Here is an 11604-nt window from a genome sequence, read left to right as displayed (position 1 = left end):
GCCTGCTGCGAGGGGCGGTGGTGAGCGGCGCCGGGACGGGGGCCGGGGCTGCCTCAACGCCCGCTTTAAACGTGCGTGCAGCGGGCGGCAGCTGGGCCGGGCGTGCACGAAATCGAGCGTGAAATCGTGCGTTAAACTGTGCGTACAACGAGCTGCAGCTGGGGCTGCGCGTGCCTTAAGCCGTGCGCTACAATGCATATAGCGTCCCGCGCCTGGAACCGGGAATGACGTGTGGATTGGGTGCGCATACGGCGTTTTACGGTTTTTTTGCAAACTTGCTTTGCATTTGAGGCTGGGGGTGCATTAAATTGTGCGTTAAATGGTGGGCTAAGTAGTGGTATAATGTGCTGCAGCTGGGGCTAGCTGTGCATTCAGGTGCAAGTGCACATAACATGATGCATCTGCAGCCAGGCATGAAATCGTTAATTTATTAAATAGCTCATTAAGTGACCATGTAGCGTGCTGCATTTGGGACTGGTTGTGCATTATATACTGCATTCGTGCACTAAATGCGCATATAACGTGCTGCACTGGGGGCCAAGTGTGCATTAAATGTGCATGTAACACGCTGCAGCTGAGGTTCTGTGTGCGTTAAATGGGCACATGGCATATTGCAGCTGGGGTTGGGCATATGTTAAAAAGTGTTAAATGCACATTTGGCATCTTGCCTTCCTGGCTGATCCCGTCCTGCTGCACAGCATGATTTAAGAGCAAAAGTTGAGTGATGCAGGATGCCTTTGTCCTACTCGGGAGGTGCAGAATTGAACCTGCTTTTTAAATCTGGATTAGGTGAGGCAGAGATGCAGAGAGCTGCAGAGTGCATGGAGGTGGATTTCTGCCTCTGTTGCTCCTGGTTGAGGACCCTGCCAGAGGGGTTTCACAGCCTGCCATGGGTTTGCACAGCCTTGCGTGGGGCCACGGGGCAGCCAGACCCAGAGTTCAGGCATGTGTGGAGAAGGGGTGAGCTGGGATCACCATGATTTCGGTGGCCTCCCATGGCAATCCTGCCTCCATGCTTCCATGCCAGCAGTGGGGTATTTTGCAAGGTTGCAACCCCCTGAGCAATGCATGGAGTGGGCAAGGGGAACCAAGCATTAAAGCCACAAGGTTGCAGCTCAGTATGTCCCCACTGCTGCATAATCAATATTGGGGTTCCCTGAAGCCGTTGGGGTGGCCCCACTTGTCTGATCTGCAGCAGTCTCTGCCTGGGCCATTGTGCAGCTCTTGGGGTCCCCCACGGCGGGGCAAGAAATCAGGGAGAAAAGCAGTAAATGGAGCATGGAAACATGCCGAACACAGGCAACCTGCAAGAGAGATCAGAGAGAAAATGATGCCAAAAGAAACCACATTGAGGTACAGCCAACGGCCTGGCTACAGCACTGGCTGGGCACAATTAAAATCCTGCCAAAGCTGCTCTGCGTTCCTGCTTTTCTGCGTGCTTGGCGCAGGCTGGCCTGCCTGCGCCAGCCCTGCCCCACCACTGGAGCTCCCACCTGAGTCTTGTCCTGGGGTGAATCATTCTCACTCTTCTTAACCCTACGAGACTACTGATGAAACCAGGCTGGCTTGTATCCAAGTAATTGTTCTCCAGCTGCAGGATCAGACCCTGCCAGAATTTCTTATCCTGCAGCATGAGAACAGACTCGGCTCATACCTTAAATCTTGCTGCATGGTACCCCATCACCCAGCAGCTGGGTCTGTTCCTGCATCTCAGTCCCTCACACTCTCTGAACTTGTCAATCGCCATTTTTCCCATTTCCATAACCTTTCTCAACCCATCCATAGCCTGGGGGAGACCTGGAGGATCTGGTGGGCTGCCTGTTGCTGTTCACACTGAATTGCGGTGGGGGAAGGTAGGCCCTCTTTATGCCAGAGTGCCCAGGGCTTGGCACGTGCACCGAGCTGCAAACAGGACTCAGCAGGGGAAGCTATGAAGCTCCTGCAGCCCCCCTGGATGGGGGCCCCTGGGCAAGGAAGTAGTTTTGGGGCAGCATCAGCTAGTGTCTGGATTCGGTACCGGGGTAGCGCGAACTCAGATCTTTTGCTTTACTGCAGGCCCAACGGTGGTTGTGTGAGATGCTGCCGAGTGCTGGTGTCTATTACTTCCCCTGGGAGATCAACAGCTCAGTCCCAGAGGGGGAGGCGCTGAGGACGTTTGGCAGGTGAGAAGGGTACCCCGCTCTCCTTGCAGGCCAGGCCTTGCCTTCACTGGCTGACACCCCCCCTTTGTTTGTAATTGTTGTATCTCTGCACCGCTGAGCTTCCGAAATCGATTGTTCCCAGGTTATGCTGCTATGACCTCGCGCGGTCCAAAGCCATTCTCATCGCTCAGCACAGCTCAGCCCAGTACCGAGTCTGTGTCGACACCAAGTTTGTGGAGCCATTCCAAGCCCAGCTGGGATCTTGCTACATGGTCCTGGGAGAGGCTGAACACAGGGAAGGTAAATGTTCCAGGAACCAGCGCCCTTCGCTGCTGTTTGTGGTTCATGAGCTCCTTCGTGGCTCCCTGGGCGCACGGTGAGACACACTGTCACGGAGGTTAGCGTTGGCCAAGGCAGGCTCGTCTCGTGCGGCTGCCTCCGGTCACACAAGCGTGTGATTCGGTGCAGGAGCAGCCCATCTCTCCCTGTTGACCATGAGAAGAGCCACCCTTACCTAGGTGAATATCTGGTGCTCTGGCACAGATTTCTTTAGAAACAAGAAGCGCCTCAGCAGCATCACTGAGCTTGTGAAACCTGTGCTAAAGCCTTCTGGCATCATTGCCAGCCACCACATCGTCTTCACTCCATGATTGCAGCAGTACCTCATTGTGAGCTGGCTGGGTTGGTCTTTGCCATCCTTGAAAGGCTCTAATTATATTCCTGCCCTCAGACACGGGGCATGAGTAATGCAGGCAGGCACTGTCACGCAGGGCACCCTGTTGTCCTTTCCTGGGGTGCCCTGAGAGTTACTCCAGCTGCACAGTGCTTTGCGTGGGGAGTTGATCTGGGCTAGGCAGTGGAGTTGTGAAGCAAATCCCAAGTGTTGTCTTGGCCACACCTGATAACAAGCATTTTTTTTTCCCTGCCATTGAAATCCTCAGTGGCATGTGGAAAGCCACACTGCATGTGGCACCTGGTGAGTTACCTGCTAAGCCACTGCTGCAAAATTCCTTTAGCAAGACATGTTATTTTGGTCATCACAGCTTAGGAGTGAGTTGGCCCCATTTTGCAGGGGTGGAAGGGAACAGGCTGAGATGTCGGCTGTGTCACCAAGGCTTGGCCCCTTTTGTGCAGCTCCATGTTACGATTTGAATGTCACCGATGAACTGTTGGTTATAGGCAGCATTGAGCCTCTTCTAAGCCCAGGTTCATTCTGTCCTCTTCTTGTCTGCACAGAGGCATTCAGAAATGAGCTTAGAACCCATCCCTGATGCTTTTTGGACAGGGAAAACCAAACATCATCCAGCCATGTAGACAGGCAGGCACTGGCACTGAGACATCCTGGGCTCAGCGTTCCCCAGTGCAAGGAGAGCGCAGTGTCAGTCACCACCATTTTGTAGCCAACAGGGCAGAGGGAAAGTGCAACACTGAATTAACCTGCTCCTGGGCCTGCTGCTCATGTTGGTGGAGGCACGCGGCCAGTCCGGTCTCCTGCAAGGTCTGAGGCTATGTTTATTCGGCCAGCTGAATTCATGTGCTTCCTGAGGGAACCTCTCTGTTTGCCCCTGAGCTGCTCTGTCTGTTTTTCTTTCAACGGAAACTTCCTGTTTATATTCCCAGGTGAGGGCCCTGTGGTAAAGGCGCGAATATTGACCTGCGTGGAAGGGATGAATGTGCCCTTGCTGGAACAAGCCATACAGGAGCAGAGGAAATACTTCAACGAGAGGCAGGAGCGGCTGGGAAACAGCACGTCCTGACAGCAGCTCTGAGACCAGCCGTATGCCGGTCCTTGCACTGCCATTTGCAACAAATATCTTAAACGTAAATTTAGAAGGTGGGTTTGCAAGATACTGCTTTTTGCCGTGGCAAATAGCAAAGTCAAGTCACTAAGCAGGGAAACACTTGAAGACTGTGAGTCAATATGTGACTATGGGTTGTCCATTCATGCCAGGTGTCATCACTGAAAATAGCTCTGGGAAGCACGTTTGTTGTTTGTTTAAAAGGTGGTTATGGAAAGGGAACGCTTGAGTTATACTGGTCCTTTTGTAATGCAAGGCGTGGAGACATCAGAAGAAGGACAAGTCTCCAAATCTGCAGTTAAACAGCTCACAGCCACAGGCTCTGCCAAAGTGCAGCACGTTACCAGGCTGTTGGCAAATCTGAGGTAAAGGACATTAGTGCAGAGTTCGTTAGCTCTGTGTGGCTGCGGGTCCATGAGTGCATGCATTGGTTATCGTGACTCAGCTGCCACACAGGAGCGTTCCTGGCAAAACACTCGCATATCTGGACTGACCAACAAAGAACAAGAAGAACACGGAGTCCCTATTTTCAGTAGCACCTGCCTCTTCGGGTTTTCAGGAGCAGGTGTCCAAGAGCAGGGATTGACTTTAGCTCTGAAATAAATATTTGCAGTGCCCTGAGAACCACCACTTGACTTTCTTCCTTGACACAACTAAGTTAGGAGACCTTAAATCACTATTTTTTGGAAGCATCTAAAGGTTTCGATAGATATTTTCCTAAATAAAGATGAAAAGAGAAGGCAGCCTGTCTTTTATTGATTAAAAACCTCTCTCTTGCTAAAGCAAATGCATCAGGCCCTGGAGAAACCCCAGGATGATGTAAGAAATTTTAGTGATGTGCAATTTTTCTCCTTCTCCTAAGTACTGGGTGTATAAGGAAGTGCTTGGCTTTGAAAAATCTGCAAGAAGAGGAAATGAAGTTACATCAGAGCCACTCTGGTTTAAGAACACGGTGCCAGGCCCACCTAGCAGAATGAAACCATCAAGAAAAAGACAGACAATCACTAATGTGAGATGAGAATAAAATATTAGTGCAAGAAAGAGAAGACTTTCCTGTGCTATAGGAATACCTGGAGCTTGGACTGTGGTTTGTAGGGGAATTCAGCCACCTGCAGCCTTTTCTGCTTCTTGATCAGGTTCTCTGGTGAAATGTCCAGAAAATACAGACTGAAGCTGTACAATGCACAGCAGCAGATCAAAATGCAACAGGTATTGGCAAAGTCCGTCCCCTGTTACCAGCAGGCTTGAATCAAGGGCCTGAGATGGCTCAGTAATTACAGTGCTTGCTATAATCTTTAATCATAGTTTAGCCTATGTTTTTCTTCACACAGTTACAGAGCTCAAAAGCCCTGCCTCAGCACGCTCTGTTCAGCCCAAGTCCAAAAACGTCATCTCAAGAGGCAAGATTTTAACCTGGTTTTGTAACAGACGACGTCGCATCTGTCATGTTGTGTCTATGTTTACACTACATCTCCTGTCTGTTCTACCTTCCTCCCTGTGCTTAAATTTTACCCCAATGGCCGCGTTTGCCAGAGAGTTGGGAATATCCAAGACGCCAGCACTGGGAATATCCAAAATACCAGCTTCCTACAAGTGTTATGAAAAAAAAAACCATGAACCCAACCAGCCAGGAAGAGGAGAGCAAATTTGGTAATAACTCCGGATGGAGACGTGAGTGCAAACTCAAACCTGCACAAGCCACCGGAGAACCCACACACGAGTTTGCCATGGCCATGTGAATCCCTCTTCAGCCACAGAGCAACCTCACTTTGGTTCTTTCAAATCGGCAAAATCGGGATCCATTTTTTAAAAATAACTGAGCTGGTGGCTCAGGAATGGGCTGAATCAGTCCTTTTTAGGTCACCTAAAAGTTGGGGTCTGCGCTGCGGACCCAGGCAGCCAGTGGGCTGCTGTGCCCACCCAGAGACGTGGAGCCCACAAGCCGTCCAGAAGAACAGTCCCTGTGGCTCTACCTTTCCTGGAGCCACGATGCATAATATTTTTTTAATCTTGTCTTCTGTCAGCTGTCAAGTCAATGATTAATCCCCCCACAAGGACATCTTCCAAAAGGCTGACCAAGCGGTGCAGCCCGGGGTGCGGAGGTTTAAGGGACAATTGCACAAGACCAAAAAAAAAAAAAAAAGGACATTTCTGCAGTGTGTTTGACCTGAGCGTGTCCCAGGGAACCCTAATTACACACCGCATCCCCTTGACACCAGGCGCTGTACAGAGCTGTGGAGCTTCCCCCGGCCCTGTGCAGTCCCTGCTGCCCTTCCCGCAGGCCCAAAGCAGCTCTTTACATCCGTTCTGCTCCATTTTTGCTTTAGCCAACACAGTCCACAACCTTGGTCACAAGCAACCGGTCCCGGGCAGTTGGTGCTCGGTGTGTTTGCGTCTTTGGGTCTGCCCGAAGAAGCCCAGGCACCCGCCCGTGTGCCCAGGCAGCCCGGCACGCCCGCAGCTGCCCCGGGTCAAGGCAGGTCCCTGTGCTGGGAGAGCAGCAAGGGGGGACCCAGACCCCGAAAGCAGCTCAGGGGACACACAGGGAGAGCAAACACCTTCTGCACATTTGGGGTTTTTTCCCTTTTTATTTTTTTTTTCTCAGAAAGCAGTACCAGCTGCCCCCGCTGACATTGCAAGGCTGAGGCAGCGCCATGGACACCTTCCAGGAGGCGTTTCAGAAGGTGGAGAAGATCGGGGAGGGCACCTATGGCGTGGTGTACAAGGCTCGCAACAAGCGCACGGGGCAGCTGGTGGCCCTCAAGAAGATCCGCTTGGACTCGTGAGTGGGGCAAAGCCCCAGCCCCGGGGGTGGCCATGGCTTGGCCTAGCCCAGTGCTCACCCAGCCTGACGTGGTGCCAGGCTGGCAGCCTCCTCAGCACGGTGGCCATAGAGTGCCAAGGCGAGAGGGGGGCAAGGAAGGCAAATGGCTCCTCTGGGGCCAGCAGTGCCTTCTGTGGGGACATGGCCACCCACTGAGCGCAGCAGTGCCCCAGCCCCACCACGGGAGTGAGCAGGGGGCCTCTGAGCCCAGTGTCCACAATGGTGCGAGAGGCTCAAAAAAACCTGACATGAGGGGAAGCAATGTCTTTATTAGCTAGGGGCTGAGCCAGCACTACCTGGCCCTGGCATGATGGCCCAGGGCAGGGGTGAGTAGCCGCCATTTTGGGAGGTGGCCTCTCTCGCAGCAGTATGGTGCCAGGGCCTGGTGAGGGCCGACTTCAACCCCTCCAGGGCTGGGACCAAGCAGATAAAAGCTTATTACAGTTCCCCTGGGTTGGCCCTGGGCTGTCTCCATGATGAGGGGTGTCAGTGCGGAGCAGGGGCCATGGTGGTGGGACTGCACCCTGTGGAAGCCCTTCAGGACAGTGGAGGCAGCTGCCTGAGGGCCAGAGAGCTTTCATCTCCCCTCACCTGTGGAAAGCAAGGCTTAGGCTTTTAAACCGTTGCATCTCCAAATGTGCCCACAGGTGCTCCCAAACAAGCTCTACCCCACAGCTTGCACTGTCTAGGTCACCCCCTCCCTTTCCTTCCCCACAGCTCCATCTCCCCATACCTTGCCCCAGCCCACCCCACATGCAACTCCATTCCAAACCCAGGGCACGTGGTGTGAGAGACCCTCCCCTGGGCAGGTGATGGGGTACAATGGGAGGGAGAAGGGACACAAGGACCCCCCGTGGGCTGCGGGATCCCACCAGAGGACAGGGTGCCATACAGCCCATCTCTGCCGCAGGGAGACGGAGGGCGTCCCCAGCACTGCGATCCGAGAAATCTCACTGCTGAAGGAGCTGAAGCACCCCAACATAGTCAAGTAAGACCTGGATGAACCCTCCCCACCAGCACATTGATGAGCTCCTGCTCATCCCCATGGAGAGCTCTGGGTACAGGCAGCAAGAGGGGCCTTCCAGTCCTTCCCTGACTGCATAGAAAGGAGCAAAAGAAACAGGAAAAAGCAGGAATCTCTTGCACTTCCCTAGTTTGCAGCAATAGCGCACAGCGCTGCCACTTTACTCCAGCAGCACAGGCTAGTCCAAGCTGCTGCCGCCCCATGCTAGATGCTGCTTTTATATCTGCCTCTGTCTGCTCCAAAGGACTCACAGGGCAGAGGCATCTGTGGGAGGAAAGATGTTTGGGTATGTTTGGACAAAGTCCTGGAGGTCTTCCCACACACTCTGTAAGAGGCTAACACTCCTGCATAGCATGGATTCCCACACAAAGGTACTGAAGGGAGTGCTTGCACTTCTTCTGCAGGCTCCTGGATGTCATACACAGCCAGAAGAAGCTCTATCTGGTGTTTGAGTACCTGAATCAGGACCTGAAGAAATACATGGACTCATCCCGAACTGGAGAGCTTCCTTTAAGCTTGGTCAAGGTACATTGAAGAAGGAGCGCCAATAGGCAGGGCAGAGAGCGTGTGTCCTTGCTGCCTTCTGCTGGGCAGAGCTAGCACTGAGCTGCTCTGACCCAAACTGCATCTGGAAGAGATTCGTCCTTGACCGGAGTCATTTGACCTCTCAGATCTCAAACATTCCAGCTGGGAAGGCCTCTTGGCACTATCGCTCAGCACATCTGTTTCCCAGCTGTTTACAGGCGCTTCAGCCCATCTCATTGCAGAACAAACCGCTGTTAAGAGGATAACTGACTGATCTATTGCTAATTCCCTTTGTACAGAGTAATGGATGGGTGGAAGGGACTACCACTGCTTGGATTGGAGTCTCTCTGTCCCCATGTAGGGTGGGAGCAGTTTGTGTGCATCTCTGAGTAGTGGCCTGCAAGCCTGGTGTTGCCTTATAGCAAGGCCTTTTTTCCCATTCAGGTCTGTAAATGATCCAAAGTGTGTTGGTTCACATGATCCAGACTTCAAAGTGGTTTCATCATAACCTTGTCTGAAATCTCTTCTCTCCTTAGAACTACCTTTTCCAGCTGCTGCAGGGTGTGAGCTTCTGCCACTCACACAGAGTTATCCACAGGGACTTAAAACCACAGAACTTGCTCATTAACGAAGCAGGAGCAATCAAGCTGGCTGATTTTGGACTGGCAAGAGCTTTCGGAGTCCCCCTGCGCACATACACTCATGAGGTATTGTTGAAACTCCGTGCCACCTCAGCATGGGGTACACAATCCATAGTGGGTGAAAAACAGCAGCATCACAAGTTACTCATCCATAGCTGAGGCACAGCTGTGCCCAGGCACATGCTCTTAACCTAACCCGCAGCTAAGGGGTTACCTCATGTCCCCACGAAGTGTGCTAACTGCTTCTACCCTAGCCTGCCTGCAAGCTGGGTTCCCAGCTTCTCTGCATAGGGTATATTTATTTGTTCCGGGGTGTCCTACTAAAGAATGGTTTGCTAATCCCAGTCTTGCTGTCACTAAGGTGTCTATTAATTCAGCATGGCCTTGGCATGCATTGATTTGCACAGCAACAGCCGAGAAGAGAGGATGCCATGCCTCTAGTTTCACCCAGGGAAACTAGGCAAAGCTTGTTTGTTGGTTCCTTACCAGGTGGTGACTCTGTGGTACCGAGCCCCTGAAATACTGCTGGGATGCAAGTACTACTCGACTGCTGTGGATATCTGGAGCATCGGCTGCATCTTTGCAGAAATGGTAGAATGGGTTTAAATAGTCTCTTTAATGAGCAGGGAGGATGCAGCTGCAATGCGAAGTGGGGAAGGAGGGACAAGATGCAGAACATCTGTGATACTGTGGTCCCACTCTGTGCTGAGGTATTATGGAAAGTCCACCCTGAGGGTTAGCTGATCCTTAGCTGAGGGCTCAAAAGGAAATCTGCTACCCTCAGGGGCCTGGCAGAAGGCCTCTGTAGTCTGGCTGCCCATATATTCCAGGTATATGGTAATGCGATACCTGTCCTTGTGGAAAAGGCAACTTCAGTCTTGTTGCTGCAGCATTTTGATCCTGGAAGGAGATGGTTCTCTTGCAGATGTCCCCACAGTGGGCTGCAGAGAACTAGCACTTCATAGCATGGCAGCGTGGATCTCATGGGGTCCATACTCCGCTTTGAAGGACTCTTGTGTACCAGCACTATCCCCAGCTTCCAAAGGCCCCAAGCTGCAGATCAGCAGGGCGTGGGCAAGTAGGCAGGGAGGGAGCTAGCCTGCAAGAGCGGGTGTTAGGAGACTGGTGAGGGATGAGGGACTGGCTGAAAAAGGACAGTGTCAGGGGACCATGGATCCATGGAGAGGAGCTGGAGACAAGCAGACAGACACCCGTGACTCTCCTGACCGCTGCCTGGCAGAATTGCTGCATTGTAACTGCCCCAGTCTGTGCAGTTGTTTGCATCTGCTGGGACAAAGCATTGCTTGCAGTGGGAATCGGAGCACACAGCTCATGGAAAGGAGGGAACTGGCGCTTTTTTTCTCCCCCCCGCCCCGCCCAGGTGACCAGGAAGGCCCTGTTTCCAGGGGACTCCGAGATCGATCAGCTCTTCCGGATCTTTCGCACGCTGGGCACTCCCACTGAGGCTACCTGGCCTGGGGTGACCCAGATGCCTGACTACAAGGGGGACTTTCCGCGGTGGGCAAGGAAGGAGATGAAGGAAATTGTTCCCAACTTAGATCGAGATGGTAGAGACTTACTGGTGGTGAGTAAGGGCTCAGAACAAGACTCAGGGACAGACAGGACCTTTTCAAACTGGGCAAAGAATAGGGATATTTGGGACTGAAATACCTGGAAGTGCATTAGCTGATCTGGCTCTAATGCTTATCTCTGCCATTGCAGAAATACTGAATCATCAAATAGGGCTCAGTCCTGGCTCTGAAGCAGGACTGTCATTGCAGGTTCCTCTAGGAAACCACTGCATTGAGGGTCAAAGAACCCTTCTAGCATAATCCCCATGGTAACTTTGGCTTGTGGGTTACTCCCAAAGCCCAGAGAGGGGAAAAGGGAGGACCAACATCTGCATCTGGGCCCAGACACGTGCAGGTGCAATCAATCATTTGGTTTTTAAAATCCTAAATCTGCTGGCTTTTTCTTTTGGTAGCAATTGCTCCTGTATGATCCCAGCAGGCGCATCTCAGCCAAGGCAGCCCTCAATCACCAGTATTTCTTCTGGAGAAGCCCTCAGAGCCCTGAAGAGCGACGTGCGCTGCAGAGACACTGCAGATGAGAAGCTATAGCTCTCCCCACGCACTTGCACCTCCAGGTAGCAGTGCAGATCTGGTTTTGGGCCCTTAACAGGGGCCTAGCTAGGACCCAGGCTCTCACTTCTCCTGAGAAGCCTGGAGGGGGATATTCTTGCATTTGGAGACTCTCAGCCTGTTGCTGGAGGAAAGTTTGTTTAGGTTGCAGCTAGGAGAGCTGTTTTGAAGAGGTCATGTGCAAAAGGGTGGGGGATATTTATCAGCATAAAACACTGAAATGTAGATGAGAGCACATCTTTCAGAACGTTGTCCTTGTGTTAGCAAGCTAAGGTGATTTCTGTCTCTCCAGTACTGGAGCACCCCTAGGTCTGTCGGTGGCAGTTTCTGACACCAGGGCGTGCTGGAGCTCTGCTTTGGGTTGGGGAGCGCTTCTCTGCTCAGCCCTTCGCTGCACTAGACAAGTTGTTTAATCTGAGCTGTTTAACAGAGCTGACATTCTGTTGTTTCACAACCTGAAGAGGACTATCAGGTATCTTAAGTTGTGCCTTAGCTGGGACCAAGAAGCC

At 52.4% G+C, this 11604-nt stretch overlaps 2 protein-coding genes across 2 annotated transcripts; both read left to right on the top strand.

The window, feature by feature from the left end:
• The first annotated feature begins 2076 nt into the window (after nt 1-2076).
• Nucleotides 2077-3898, top strand: TEN1 (TEN1 CST complex subunit). The gene is made up of 3 exons (XM_010292825.1): nt 2077-2162; nt 2284-2441; nt 3762-3898. Exons 1-3 carry the CDS (start codon nt 2077-2079, stop codon nt 3896-3898), a joined length of 381 nt encoding a protein of 126 aa, XP_010291127.1.
• Nucleotides 3899-6594: 2696 nt separating this feature from the next.
• LOC104625249 (cyclin-dependent kinase 3-like) lies at nt 6595-11400 on the top strand. Its single transcript, XM_010292824.1, has 7 exons — nt 6595-6722; nt 7675-7752; nt 8193-8313; nt 8850-9020; nt 9444-9545; nt 10336-10539; nt 10939-11400. Exons 1-7 carry the CDS (start codon nt 6595-6597, stop codon nt 11062-11064), a joined length of 930 nt encoding a protein of 309 aa, XP_010291126.1. The 3' UTR covers nt 11065-11400.
• Nucleotides 11401-11604: the final 204 nt, after the last annotated feature.

Source organism: Phaethon lepturus, unplaced genomic scaffold, assembly GCF_000687285.1.
Source record: "Phaethon lepturus isolate BGI_N335 unplaced genomic scaffold, ASM68728v1 scaffold43038, whole genome shotgun sequence".
Lineage (NCBI taxonomy): Eukaryota > Metazoa > Chordata > Aves > Phaethontiformes > Phaethontidae > Phaethon > Phaethon lepturus.
The sequence above is the reverse complement of the archived record's forward strand: the minus strand, read 5'-3'. Positions and strand labels throughout refer to the sequence as shown.